Source organism: Ursus maritimus, unplaced genomic scaffold (genome assembly GCF_017311325.1).
Source record: "Ursus maritimus isolate PB19 unplaced genomic scaffold, ASM1731132v1 scaffold_13, whole genome shotgun sequence".
Lineage (NCBI taxonomy): Eukaryota > Metazoa > Chordata > Mammalia > Carnivora > Ursidae > Ursus > Ursus maritimus.
Genome location: NW_024423675.1, coordinates 42,399,974 through 42,415,325, shown reverse-complemented (window position 1 = coordinate 42,415,325; position 15,352 = coordinate 42,399,974). Strand labels below are relative to the sequence as shown.

Sequence of the window (15,352 nt, the reverse complement as noted above, 5' to 3'; positions counted from 1 at the left end):
AAGAATAGATAGAATTTGGAAATATATTTTAAGTAAGCAAAAGAGTCTTAGAGATGGTAACATATTGGATACATATTGCGATACTAATCGTTTCAACCTTTCTCCATCTTACACATATATTTGACATTTTCTAACTACTTTTAAACATGAGGATTTTCAAAAATTGAACTTCATGGGTGCCTGGGTGGCCCAGTCAGTTAAACATCTGACTTATGATTTCTGCTCAGGTCATGATCTCATGGGTCATGGGATCGAGCCCTGCCTCTGGCTCAGTGTTCAGCGGGGAGTCAGCTTGAGATTCTCCCCCTCTGCCCTTCCCTCCACTCTCACACACACTTGTGCTGTTTCTCTCTTTCTCTCTCTCTCTCTGAAATAAAAAAATCTTTAAAAAATTGAACTTCAGTCTTTATTGGTAAGCTCATCCATTTCTGAAAGAATTATTCAATACTGGCATCCATCTTTTAGCACTTTGGTTTGTCCATTGTGTTTCTCAACACATCTTTTAAGCTCTTACTCAGAATTTTAATTCTAACCTCTGCAGTTGTGTTTTTTTAATCCAATATACTTTTGAATTTCTTTGATATTAATTACACTTTAAGTTCAAATTTTGTTTATGCTCTTAATTCACTTTCCCTCCTTGCTAATTTTTGTTTTATTGGATTTGATGGCTTTTCTTTCATTTTGCTACTTTCCTTTAGTTTTTATTAGTTTTTAGATGTCTAGTCATCTTTCTATGTGAGAATCTCTCTTCTCCTGAGTGTTGGTTGTTTTCAGCATACTCTGCTATCTTTGCTGAGGGTTATACCTATCTGAAGCATGCTGCCCTGTCTCTTTATATTCAGCTGCTTAATCCTTTGAATGAAAGTCACAATCTAACACAAATGGAGGTGGGGGACAGAGCTGTCCCATCCAGCTCCTCAGTTGGTCACCCTCAGGTTTATCCCCTCCTTCTCCTTGTGTTACTTGACTCTGGGCTTATGGCTTCTTCAGAATCACCCTTCTCTGGAAAAGTCTTTTCCTATGGGCTGTGGTTTTATCTGCTAATTTCTTAATAGAAATTGCCTATTTTTTATTCTTGGGAAATTTCTCAAAATTTTTATTTTATTACTAGTAGCATTCCTTTTTGATTTCTAGCCTTTTTTATTAAAAATATCTCATTTAAAATAATTTTGATTAGGGAAAGATATACAGGTGTGTTTAGTCTGTCACTTGACTTAATTTGATAATATTTAATATTTAGCAGCATTTTCAGTGTTGTATTTGAATTGTAGGGTAATTCTAAACTACAGACTTTTGAGTTTAGAATGTAATTATGAAGTAAGATAAATGACCTGTGCGTGTTTTCTATTGGGAAACCTGAAATGCTTTAACTCTGTGGCTCTATTAGCAATTTCTCAGATATCTTGTAATTAAAATATGGATCATTCTGCCAAAGAGAAAAATAACATTTGAGATGTAAGCAATTTATTCACTTCTGAAAAGTCATTAAGTATTTTTCCCCATGTTAATTATATCATTTAATCTGAAGTTACTCTCAGAAATTATGAATCTAATGCCAAGAGAATAAACTAGCATAGTGCTAACGAGATGGTCTACAACGGTATCAATGTGTTCAAGTAAAAAATGAAATAAATTTCCCAATATTACACATTAAACACTGATCATTGTGCTTTATCTTTATATCACTGAACTGTGCTTGGTTGAAACTTTATTACTCTGTCTTCTTTTCCTAGCTTGACACTGTTAAAAGTAATCTTCAGAAAAGTAAAGAAACTAAAAGTGATGATGTAAGGGCTACGAACATTAATAACCCAGAGAAGAGCATGCCAGTCACTAAAAGCAAACTAAGGAGTCTCCCGTCAATGCTTGAGAATCCAGATGACGTTAGTGTAGAGGAAGACAGGCAGGGAAAGGCAAGGAAAAAGGTTATGAAAACAGTCCTCCAGATGACTGCACAAGGAATGGAACTGGAAACGCCTGTGAAGAAGGTGGATTCCACACATCAGAAAGCACGAACCAGGTCACAGCCAGGTGTTGCTCACCAGAAGAGCGAGAAGGCAGATGAAGAAAGGGAAAATAATAATTTAGATGAGGAAGAAGAACTGATGCAAGTATACCAACTCCAAGTAGCTGAAGAAATGGCGAAGGAGATTAAGAAGAAAATAAGAAAGAAACTCAAAGAACAGTTGACTTACTTTCCCTCAGATACTTCATTGCATGATGGCAAATTGAACAGTGAGAAAAAAATAAAGAAAAAAAAGAAAGTTCCTATCTCATCTAAAGCTGAAACGAGGTACTTTGCATTGACAAATATAAAATGTCCTCTCTAAGAAACACTAATATTCTCGGCTTTTGAGTGATCTCTGTAGTTACACTAAGAAAATTCTTAATCTTTCATGTGGATACATTGCCAGTACAATAATAACAGTTACCCTTTCCATGGCACCTGAGTGTTAAATGCTTTATAAGAATTAACTGATTTATTCATTGTAACAACCTTATGAGGAATAGTAATACTATTGCCCTATTTTGCAGATAAGGAAACTTGAAGGGTTTAAGTCACAGAACCAGTAAGAAGCTGAGCCAGCACCTTAGCAGTCTTGCTCTAAAGTCTCTACCCTTAAACACTTATTTACATCTGCTTATTAAATAATAGAAACCCAATTTCTCTCCTTTTTTTGAGATACAAATGCCTTTTTGGGTATATGAATATAGTATTTTTTATTATACAAATAACATTTGCTTGTTGTAGAATATACAATAAAGACATGAAGAAGCAGGTAAAGTAACCTAACCATAAAGGTAATCATTATAAGCAATTTAGTATTCTAGTTTTTTTCTATATATATGTATAACATACACGTTTGCATATGCAGTGCGAGTTCTTCTGTGATCATATTTATATTTATATGTCTCTCTTTGGAGAAAACAAGATAAAAAATGTCTTTTAACTAATTAACTTTGTTTTCTGCAGTCCACATCTACATAAACAATTTGAGGTGGGAACATTCCATATTTGATTTTCCCCTGGCCTTCAGGGACAGTTTCCCTAATGTCCTCATCTAAAAATCATTCCCCTCTTACCAAAAGCTAGACAACCAGTGGTAACCAAAGGAAGGCAAAAAGAGTTGCTACGTGAACATGTTACTATATGTATTAACTATTTTTGTGGATCAGGAATCTGAGCATGGCTTAAGTGGGTACTGCTGACTCAGGATCTCTCTAGGCCTACAGTCAGGGTGTCGGCTGGAGGTGTAGTCATCTTAAGGCGTGGCTGGAAGAGGATCTGCAAGCAACAGAGCTGTTGGAAGGCTTGAAATATCCACTTCTAAGCTCACTCATGTGGTGCTTGGCAGGTCTCAGGTCCTGACTGACTTTTGGCCAGAGACATCGGCCGTGTGGGCTACCCACAACATGGCTACTTGCTTCCCCAGAGCAAGTGCTCTGAGAGAGAGAGAGAGAGAGAGAGTGTAGTCATAGTCTTTATGGAAGCTAATCTTGGTTTGGAAGTGGCATCCATTACTTTTGTCGTGTTTTGTCTATTACAAGTGAGTCTCTGTGTCCAGCCCACAATCAAGAGAAGGTCTAGACAAAGATACTAATAGCAGGAGGCAGGGATCAATGAGGGCCATCTTAGAAGCTACTTGCCACAGTATACTGTCAGTCTTTCTTACAGCTACCATATCTGTTATGAACTGGTAAGCCATACTCACTCTTAAATGTTAGTTCATGAATTTTATTTTATTTATTTATTTTTTAAAGATTTTATTTATTTATTTGACAGAGAGAGACAGCCAGCGAGAGAGGGAACACAAGCAGGGGGAGTGGGAGAGGAAGAAGCAGGCTCCTAGCGGAGGAGCCTGATGTGGGGCTCGATCCCAGAACGCCGGGATCACGCCCTGAGCCAAAGGCAGACGCTTAATGACTGAGCCACCCAGGTGCCCCTAGTTCATGAATTTTAAATAAAACCATAGGTTATGTGACCATGGCATGCAAAAGGTAGTTCTCTTTAAATAATAATATTTGGTGATGTGATAAAATAGCATAGCTTTCTGGAATGACTATTTCGAAATATTTCTGTAATCTTTTTATCTCTCAACCTCTTTTTTAAAAATATGACCATATTGGAAGTCAGTTTTTTATTTAGATACGGATTTTTTCTTGGTAAATTATTTTAATAGGCTGGTTTCTCTCTACAACTGAGTATAACTCTAGGCTGCTACCCCTTACCATTTATTAGTTCATGTGATGCAGATTTTCATATTAATAATGGCCTTCTGAAAATGTAGTGGCACACCAGCCACTGGAAAAAAACAAGTAATTAATTGTTACCTAGAAATCAGAAGTTGAATATCTGAAGGCTCTTGAAAGCAGAACAAACGCAGACACTTTTTTTGCTTTTAAATAAGGTAATTTAGAAATTCGTCCATTAATCATTTATTTGGCAAAGGGTGAGGGTACCTTCTCATCAGTCCTATGGAAAAGCATATCTATTGCTCATAAAATACAGATTCATCTTTTTCGGAAGTTTAGAGCTCAAGTTTAATTTGGCATGGATATGTAACTCATTACCAAACGCAAAATAATACCTAATTTGACAGTTCACCATTTTAGTGCTTAATAAAATATATGTACCCCCTAGCAGGAAATAATGTTGATTTTAGGATTATCCTTGACTCTTTTCACTGTTCACTGTTCACTTTGCTGCATCATTAAGAAGAAGAAGAAGAATGTATTTTTAATGGCTTGTGCTTGGGTTGTATTTGCAGTATATTGACCATCTCTGATGACACAGTTGAAAGTGAACAAAAGAAGGGATCTCCAGTTAGAACAGTTACTTCAGATTCCCATCACGATGATAAAATAAGCTCAGTGGAAGACAATGTGGAAGACAGCATGCAAGATGACACAAAATCCAAACCAAAACAAAAGAAAAAGGGGACTAAAACAGGTTTGTTATCCAAAGTAAATGAAAAATTGGTGCCTCGGTAGAAATAACTTGATTCTAGGACTTTGAGTCCTTAAAACTAAAGAAAATCTGTCCCAAAGACTATAATTTTAAAAATTCAGTAAAGAATACAGTTGACCCTTGAAAAACATGGGTTCAAACTATGCAGGTCCACTTATACAGATTTTTTTCAATAAAAAAGTACAGTACTGTAAATGTATTTTCTTTTCCTTATAGCATTGTCTTTTCTCTGGCTTGCTTTACTCTAAGAATATAATATATAACACAAGTAACATGTAAAATATGTGTTAATTGACTCTTTATGTTACCAGTAAGGCTTCTGGTCAATAGTAAGCTATTAGTAAAGTTTTGGGGGAGTCACAAGTTTAACACAGATTTGCAAATGCACAGGTTTTGGTGCCCCTAACCCTGGCATTGTTCAAGGGTCAGCTATATATGGCACTTGTTCTTGGATTCATTTATTTATTCATTTATTTGTAACTGGGGGTCTGTGTGATGAGTTAATATTACTTAAGTCATCTCTAATTCTTGACTGAATTTAATTGAACCCTAGAATGACATTAACTTTGTTGCTTTTGTGGCACAGATTTCTTCTTTATACCATTGAGTTTAGAACCCCTAAATAATTCAGACTCGTTTATTGAAAGCTATAAATGGTCAATGGCCAATAAACATGTCAGGTGTTAAGGCTGTATCCCTCTGTCACACATGATTGCCTTCCCACATCCGCAGCCTAATTCAGCTTCTGTCCTTCCTTCCCACTTTTCCTCCCCACCCTCTTGCTTTCTGTCTTCCTCTTTATTCATTTCTTTCCTCTTATTTTTCTTTACTTGTTATTGCCTTTTTCTTACTTCTTTTTTTTCCTTTTCAATTTCCATTTAATTGGCCAAAAATTGGGACCAGAATAGGCAATTTCAGAATTTTTAGTAGTTATTCATTGGATATGCAATCGATGATGCTTTGTGGTTCCTGTTACTACATTTGTAAAACCTTTGTTAAAGTATGATATACGCCTAGAAAAGTGTACGTGTTACAAGTATACTACTTAGTGGATTTTCACAAACTGAACATGCCTATAGAATCGTCATCCAAATCAAGAAACAACACTATTAACACCAGAAACCCCTTAAGTCCCCTTCCCTTTCATTGCCCTTCAGGAGTAAACATTACCTTGACATCTAACACAATTTATTTTTGCCTGTTTTTCTGCTTTAATGTGAAAAGAATCAGAAATACTGTGCTCTCTGTGTCTGACTTCTTTCACTAAAAATTATTTTTGTGAGATTTAGACCATGTTGCAGGTAGTTGAGCTTATTCATTACCGGTTCTGCTCTTGCACTATGTAGATATCCATTGTGTGAATATACCGCAATAATATACCAGTTATACTGATGGACATTTGAGCTGTTTCTAGTTTTAGGTGATTACAAATAAAGCTATAATGTTCTAGTCAAGACTTCTGGCAAGCATATATATATACATTTTTGTTGGGCATCTTTTTTCTTATGCATAGAATCCTTTATTTATGACGTTCCTGTGTCTTTCAGAACTGCTAACTGTAGGACAGAGGTTGGGAAACGCTACTTGGAAACATGGCTGTGATCCTTTAAATCTAGCATCTAAGGAAAAACTGAAAAAGTATTCCTCACTGCTTTCTCATGTATTTATTTTGTTGGGCATCTTCTTAGGAGAGAGTCACTATGTCAGAGATTATGTATATTTTTCACTTTAATAAATACTTCCCATTTTCCAGAGTTGGTTGACCAGTTGATGAAACTAGCAGTATTTGAAAGCTTCCAGTGCTCCATGTCTTCACTAACATTTATATTGTCAGTATTTAAAAATTTTAGCCGTTCTTAGTGTGTATAATGTGTAGTGATGTTTCAGTTTTACTTTAAACTTATAACAAATGAAGTTGAGCATCTTCTTCATGTTTGTTGTCTACTTGGATTTCTTTATTTGTACATTTGTTTAAGTCTTTGTGTGCATTTTTAAGAAGTGGCATTGTCTGCCTTTTATAATTTGTGAGAATATTTTATATAGCTAGACATCAGTCTTTTCTTGGATATGAATACATACATGTATATCGCAGACATCTTCCCACTCTAGGTTTTACTATTCTTTTATTGGTATCTTTTGAAAAACAGAATTCTAAAATTTGATATAGCCCTATTTATCCATTTTTTTCCTTTGATGGTAAGTGCTTTCTGTGATATGAGAAATCTTTCCCAAATCCCGAAGATGTTTTTGTATGTATTGTTTTCAAAAAGTTTTGTTTTGCTTTTTCACATTTTGCTCTGCATTTCATCTGGAATTGATTCTTGTGTATGGTGAGACAGAGTGGTTAAGACCCATTTTTTTCCCGCATGAATATATAATTGACCTAGTACCATTTATGGTAGAGAGCATCTTTTTTCCTCTGTATTGTAGTGTCACCTTTATTCTAAATAACATGACTATGGAAATGGATCAGTTTCTATTCTGTTATATTAGGCTGTTTGTACCAACACAACTATGACTTAATTACTATAGCTTTATAATAGATCTTACTATTCAGCTCTGTAAGTACTCCAACAGTTTTTTTCTTCTTTAGCATTACCTGACCTATTCTTTGCCCTTTGCATTTCCGTATGAATTTTAGAAGCAGCTTCTCAATTCTCCCTCTTCCTTCCCCCACCCCCACCATATTTTTAAGACTTTACCTTTTCATCTAAGTAGTACTTTAGCTGCATCCCACAAATATTTGATATATCTTCATTATCATTCAATAAAAACATTTTTTTTAAAGATTTTATTTATTCATTTGACAGAGATAGAGACAGCCAGCGAGAGAGGGAACACAAGCAGGGGGAGTGGGAGAGGAAGAAGCAGGCTTCCAGCGGAGGAGCCTGATGTGGGGCTCGATCCTGGGACTCCGGAATCACGCCCTGAGCCGAAGGCAGATGCTTAACGACTGAGCCACCCAGGCGCCCCAAAACATTTTCTAATTTCTGTTTTAATTTCTCTTTTGATCACCCATTTTTAGAAGTATATTGTTTCATCTCATCCAACAGGTGATTTTCTAGTCACCTTTTTGTTTTGGTTTCTATCTGCCGTTGTCAGAGAACATATTGTGAATGATTTTAATCTTTTAAATTTACTGAGGCTTTCTTTATGACCAGCTTGTGACCAATTTGCTAAATATTTCACGTGCACTTAAAAAGAAAGTGAATTCTGGTATCATTGGGTGCAGTGTCCTGTGAATATCAGATCAAGTTTATTGTGTCCAGCTCATCTATCTGATTTTTTTGGCCTGCTTATTCTATTTATTGAGACAGGTATTAAAATTTGTACTGTGATTTTGGGTTTCTCTGTTTTCTCTTTATTTCTGTTAGGTTTTTCCTCTTTATGTATCTTGAAGTTACGTTATTGACTATATGTGTGTGTTTAGGAATATTATATCTTCCTGTCAGATTGACACTTCCAAGTTGTCTTAATCATTCAGGCTACTGTAACAAAATATCATAGACTGGATGGCTGAACAGTTCTGGAGCCTGGAAAGTCCAAGATCAAGGTACCCACCGATTTAGTGTCTGGTGAGGACCCACTTCCTGGTTGTAGACTGATGTCTTTTTACTGTAACCTCACATAGCAGGGTACCTCTTTGGGGTCACTTTTATAGGGACGTTAATCCAATCCATGGGGGCTCTCCTCTCATGATTGACTCCCAAAGTCCCCACCTCTTAGAACTTACTGTCACATTGGAGGTTAGGATTTCAACATATGAATCTTGTGGGGACATAAGCATTCAGTGTGTAAGAGCAATTATTATGCAGTATTTTTTTTTAATCTCTAATAATCTTCCCTCAAAGTCTAGTTGTAGTTTGAGTTTGCATAATGTAGTTTTTCCCATGCTCATTTCTCTGTCATTACCCACAGTATACCACCAGGTGGTGCCAACTTGGTGGAGGAGGTGTAGCCTTCACACCTGTGCTTGGTCCATGGTCCCCAGGGCTAGATAGAGCTTGCCATTACTCCATTTCTCCCCCACCCCACCCCCCTAGGCTTCCTACCTGTGCCTACTTTACATCCCCTTTACTTGGGACACAGTGTCTCTGCACTTCCTTCTTTTGTTTGCCTTCACCTCTTTTCTGTCCCCACCCTAGAACATGGGGGGGGGGGTCTCAGCCCCCAGCCTGTGAGCTCCTTGGGGGCAGACCCTCAGTAAATGTGAAGTGCTGTGTGCCCCCCCAAAAAAGCAAAAAACCCCTTCTTGTTTGCAGTCTCTGTGTCCTTATATTTATAATCTCACTGTTTTGTGTATGATCCACCTGTCATATTCTTTTTTCTCTTTGTCTTCTTTTGAATTATTTAAGTTATTTAAAAAATTTTCTTCTTATATTAACTTGTTAATTATACATTCTTTTACAGTATTTTAATTGTTATCAAGAACATTGTTTATTCTTGACTTATTATAGTCTAATACACATTAGTTCCCTAATAAAATATGCTTCCCCAACAGTGCTAGAGCATTAGAATAGTTTAATTCCATCCGAATTTTGTCAGGTGCTTTTTCTGCATCTCTCTCTCTCCTGCTTCATAGGTTTCTTACTATGCATCTTAGTTCCGCATGTAATTTAAACTTCACAGCTATTATAGGGACCGTCTTGTACAGCTGATATTAGTTTATATTCACCCCAAAATTTACTTTTTCCTTAATGAATTTACATTTTTCCATTTTTCATCTGCTTGAAGAGCTTAGGTTAGTATTTCTCCTAGTGTGGGCCTGCTAATCCCCTCAGATTTTGTTGTGTAAAAATGCTTTTACCTTCATTTTTGAACTCTATTTGCTAGCATAGAATTTTAGGTTTCGGGTTGGTTTTCTTTAGGACTTTGGAGAAATCATACAGTTCACTCCTGGCTTCCATCATTTCTGTTTCCAGCAGTTATGTCCCATTAGTGGAATTGTGACTTTTTTCCCACCTGACTCATCTTTAGATTTTCTTTTTGTCTCTGATGTCAGTATTTTATCATATTATGCCTAAATATGGCTTTGTTGGAATTTACCCTGCTTAGAGTTTACTGGTTGATACCACTTATCAGTTGTGGAAAATTCAATTATTCAACTATTTTTTAGAATATGGCTTCTTCATTATTCCCTCCTCTTTTTCTAGATTATAAATTCAAATATATTTTTTTAAGTGTGTCTACCCGTTTCTTACATTTTTTCCCTATATTCTTTTTGAAATTTTTTCCACTATGCTTCAGTTTGGATGTTGATACTGATCTTTTTTCTGTTTCGCTAATCATGTCTTTCTTTGTGTCCAGTGTGCTATTAAACACCTCTATCTATTGAGTTCTTAATTTCAAATGCTGTGTTGTTGTTGTTTTTAAGTGGGCTCCGTCTGTGCCTGGAGCCCAGTGCAGGGCTTGAATTCACGACCCTGAGATCAAGACCTGAGCTGAGATCAAGAATCAGACACTAACTGATTGAGCCACCCAGGCACCCCTCAGATGCTATATTTTTCATTTCCAGAATATCTGTTGGGTTTTTTTATTGATTCTAGTTCTCTGTAGAAAGTTACCATTTTAACCCATCTTTTCCTTTATTTTCTTGAACATATTAATAATCATAGTTATTTAGGGAGGGGGGTGGGGGAATGGGGTAGACCGGTGATGGGTAGTAAGGAGGGCACGTATTGCATGGTGCACTGGGTGTTATACACAACTAATGAATCATCGAGCCTTACATCGGAAACCGGGGATGTACTGTATGGTGACTAACATAATATAATAAAAAATCATTTAAAAAAAATAATCATAGTTATTTAAAGTCCTTGTGTGCTAACTCCAGTCTGGATCATCTGTGGGTCAGCTTCTGTTCTCTGCCTTTTCTCCTAGTTGTTGGTCATATAGTCATGCCTCTTTTATGCCTAGTAACTTTTTGTAATATCCTGGATACTGTGTGTAGAGTGCTAGAGGCTCCAGATGATTTTATCTTCTACTAGAAAAGGTTTCTTCTTCCCTCTCTTAGGCAGATAGGGTGGGAAACTGATTTTAATCCATCAGGAATTGAGCTATGTCTGGGCTGGGTTGTAGTTTTGATAAAAACTGTGTCTTTGATTTGCCCCAGTCCTAGGATGTGGCCTTCCAGGAGTTTTGAACTAAGAATCTGGCAGGTATTTGTATCCTCAGCCTAAAAGACTGGGAGATTTCGTTTTGCCCTTCTGAGGTTTTCAGCCTGGTCCTTCAGGCTTCTGCCACATTCAGCTTCAAAATTTGTCAGACGTCTTGAAGGGGAGACTGTTCATGTGTTTGAGGCCCCTCAGGTCTACAATTTTGTCATTCCAGCCTCATGTGAATGCCAGAATCTCTGCTGGTTTCTCTGTCCCCCAGATTCTCAACCTCTAGCTACACCCAGAATTGCTAAGTGACCCCAGGTGAAAAGCAGCTATAGGTGGAAAATGACCATGCCCTCTAGGGCTTTATTTTGCCTGTTTTGTTTCAGGCCCCTTCCCCTGGTGGGTCATCATCATCTCCCAGTACCACAAGCCTTGGAGATTTCACTACCTCTTTAACGTCTTACACAGCCTCAGAATTCAGTTTTGTGGGGGAAAAGTAGCTATGTGTTTGAAGCTCCTCAAATCTCTAATGTGACTGCTATAGCCCCAACAACCACTAAAAGTTTTGTGGGTACTCTTTCTCGCATGATGACCTTTTGTGGGGCCCAAACCTGATCCTCAGCCCAAACCCTGAATAACAAATGTCCCCAGAGACTAAAACAGCTACTAGTCCATCATCTTACCACTTAATGATTCTCCCTCTCTGGAATTTTAGTCCATCTGCTGTATATTGTCTCTGTATTGTTCTGATGCCTTTGAAAATAAGGGTTTTGTAATTCATTCGGCTTTTTCACGTTGTTATGAGAAGCATTGACCTGCTACATCCTACTACGTCCTATACAGAAGTAGAAATTACAGTTATAGATTAATTGAGTGATGCATATCCCACTTAGAATATACCTAGATAAAATCACTTTTTTGTCTTTGGTTCTCATTATTTTCTTTTTGTGTTCTTGGTCCTTTTTAGGGAAAAAATGAAAGATTCCTCATCCTATTTTAATACATTAGTAAATGTAATATTTTACTTTCAGAGTATAATATGTTGTCTGGCTTTTTCTTTCTTTTCCTTTGAAGTTATTTTGTTAAAAGACAAATAATCATGGATTATAAAGATTAGGTTATATGTAAATCCAGCGTATATTGTTGAATATATTGTTGTGGGAACAATTATTTATAATGTTGATTTTCTTCTGTGCATGTAGTTTCAGATGATAATGAAGACGCTGATGGTGATGGTGTTCATGAAGTAACAAGCCGAGATAGTCCAGTTTATCCCAAATGTTTGCTCGATGATGATCTTGTCTTGGGAGTTTACATTCACCGCACTGATCGACTTAAGTCTGATTTTATGATTTCTCACCCAATGGTAAAAATTCATGTGATTGATGAGAATACTGGACAATATGTCAAGAAAGATGATAGGTAATTTTTTTAATTACACAGCCAACCCTTGAAATTGAAACTGTCTACAGTATAAGTCGTCTTTTCTGCCATTGAAAGGCAATGGAAATAGAACTAATGATTTGTATTAGAGACTAATTTACTGGTTGTAGATGTTCCTAGACCATTGATACTGATCAGTATGTTTTTTAGAAGAAATAGAGAACATTTGTTAATTCAGTGATTCATTTTAAGTGGAAGGGAGTTGAGAAAACTTCAGCCAAATTTAATGACTAATTTGTGGCATTGAACTTGCAGTGTAAGTCACAGCATGTTGCACTGTACATGCTTTAATTGTCTAATTTCATATTTTTCTTTTGAAGCTAATAGGTTACTTGGGCCTCATATGAAGGCAGTGAATCTTGAATTTAATTTTTTCCTAATATTACTTCTATAGCTAATACGTGCTTGAAGCTTATAAATAAAAGCACAGTAAAATAAATGATTATGTTAGAATTTTAAAAAGTCATTTTCTCAGAAGAATGACTGGGATGAGAAACATGAAAATTATCAAAATTCAGTTATTCAGTTATCTTAAGGCATACAAAAAAATATGACACCTCAAAGGGTTTGCAATCCTTTTGTGCTCATTTTCTTATTTAAATGTACTGTACTATTTTATTACAGACTTATTTAAGATTCTGAAGGAGTCTAGCACTGTATGCCTCACTCTCACTTTTTATTTCTGTAATAAGATAATTCTGTGAAACCAATCGGTAGTGTATAGACACAAGATGATAGCAGGGTACTGCCAAAATAATTTCTCTTTTTTTTTTTTCTTAAGGATTTTATTTATTTATTTGACAGAGAGAGACAGCTAGAGAGGGAACACAAGCAGGGGCAGAGGGAGAGGGAGAAGCAGGCTCCTCGCTGAGCAGGGACCCCCATGTGGGGCTCAATCCCAGGACCCTGGGATCATGACCTGAGCCGAAGGCAGACGCTTAATGACTGAGCCACCCAGGCGCCTCAATAATTTTTCATTGTATATCATGACTATTCATTATTTCTTCACCTTGAGCACTATATTTTTTTTCTCATTTTCTCAAAATTATCGTAAAAAATCGTGTTAATGGAAGCATCTTTTTTTGACCAGTGAACGGCCTGTTTCATCTTACTATGAAAAAGAGAGTGTGGATTACATTCTTCCTATAATGACCCAGCCATATGATTTTAAACAATTAAAATCAAGACTTCCGGAGTGGGAAGAACAAATTATTTTTAATGAAAACTTCCCCTATTTGCTTCGAGATTTTGATGAGAGCCCTAAAGTCATCTTGTTTTTTGAGGTATGAATTGAATAGAGCGATTTAAACTAAATTTTGGTTAATATTTTAATAGCGTACATGTAAGCTATTGTTTTTAGTAGTTTAATAATGTAAGAAAATAGTGTAAGGATTTAATCCCTAGGATTTAGTGTTTGTAATATGCTGTGGAGATGTAATATGCTATAATAGTATATTTGCTGAGCATTTACCAGTGTAAGTAATTAGCCATGTAATTCACTCGGTATTATTTAATTTTGACAGTAATACTATGACTGTAAACTGAAGTGATGAATCTAATCTATATCTATACAATCCTCCGTTCTTAACCCATTTTACAAAATGTAAACTTATTTAATTATATTGGACTCCCCAAGAGTTTGTATACAACCAAGGGAAAGAAAGATGAACACACACAGATCACTTTGACTAATACAGTGTAATATAGAACCGAGGTGAAGTAGAACTTCCTAGATGTGAAGGGTGGATGGAGGGTCAGAGCAGCCAGGGAAAGCTTTATGAAATAGATGGCCTTTGAGCTAACTTGTTATTCTAATTGTTTTATGGCAAAGGAAATCAAGGTTCAGAGTATAAAGTTATTTACCCAAAGTTACTCCAATTTTAAGGGTAGGTAATTTGTATTTCAAGATGGTTTGAACCTAAAATACACATTTCTTTTTTCTTCTTCATGTCATCTCTCCCTAAGCAAAGGAAAGTGGAGAAACCTCTCTTTCAGTTTAAGCAAGATGGGGAATTTTAGCATCGGAACAGGGCATGACCAATGCCAATGACTGGTTTTGTGGAATTACTTGTTTTTATGATCTTTAACTTTCAGGTGATCTCTGTACGTTTGTGATGTGAATAGTCTACCATTTACATCTGTGATTATGTTGTATGATTTATACAAAGCTGTGATTTTATAAAGAGTAATGTAACTTGTATGTCAAGGAACTTTGTCATAGAAATTTGTCCTTGGTTATAATGTTCCTTCACATTCATTTTAGTAATATTCATAGATTTAAGAAAGATTGTTGGATTATGACATTTTGGGTTGCTTCTTAAGTTTTTTTTTTTTTTTAGTTTCAAGAGTAGAATTTATTGATTCATCACTTACATATAACACCCAGTGCTCATCCCTACAAGTGCCCTCCTTTAATGTCCATCACGCACTTAGTCCATCCCTCCTGGACCCCCTGGAGTCCTCCCCTCCAGCAACCCTCAGTTTGTTCTCTATAGTTAAGTTTCTTTTGGTTTGCCTCCCTCTCTGTTTTTATCTTATTTTTCCTTCTCTTCCACTATGTTCATCTGTTTTGTTTCTTTAATTCCACATACAAGTGAAATCTTACGGTATTTGTCTTTCTCTGACTGACTTATTTCACTTAGCTTAATATGCTCTAGTTCTATCCATGTTGTTGCAAATGGCAAAGTTTCATTGTTTTTGATGCCTGAGTAATATTCCATTGTGTGTGTGTGTGTGTATGTGTGCACCCCATGTCATCTTTATCCACTCATCAGTCAGTGGACATTTGGGCTCTTTCCATAATTTAGCTATTCTATTGTTGATAGTGCTGCTATAAATA

General features: G+C 36.2%; 1 protein-coding gene across 9 annotated transcripts in view; it reads left to right on the top strand.

The window, feature by feature from the left end:
• The window catches only part of AHI1 (Abelson helper integration site 1), a 210,232-nt gene that overhangs the window by 19,864 nt on the left and 175,016 nt on the right, over positions 1 to 15,352 (top strand). For all 9 annotated transcript variants that reach the window (XR_005834379.1, XR_005834378.1, XM_040627827.1 and 6 more), the window contains 4 exons: positions 1,734 to 2,293; positions 4,770 to 4,951; positions 12,273 to 12,492; positions 13,604 to 13,796. Coding sequence is in view for 7 of the 9 variants with exons in the window: in XM_040627827.1 (XP_040483761.1) it covers positions 1,734 to 2,293; positions 4,770 to 4,951; positions 12,273 to 12,492; positions 13,604 to 13,796 (1,155 nt within the window). In the remaining 2 variants the exon portion in view is untranslated. The remainder of the gene's footprint in view (positions 1 to 1,733; positions 2,294 to 4,769; positions 4,952 to 12,272; positions 12,493 to 13,603; positions 13,797 to 15,352) is intronic.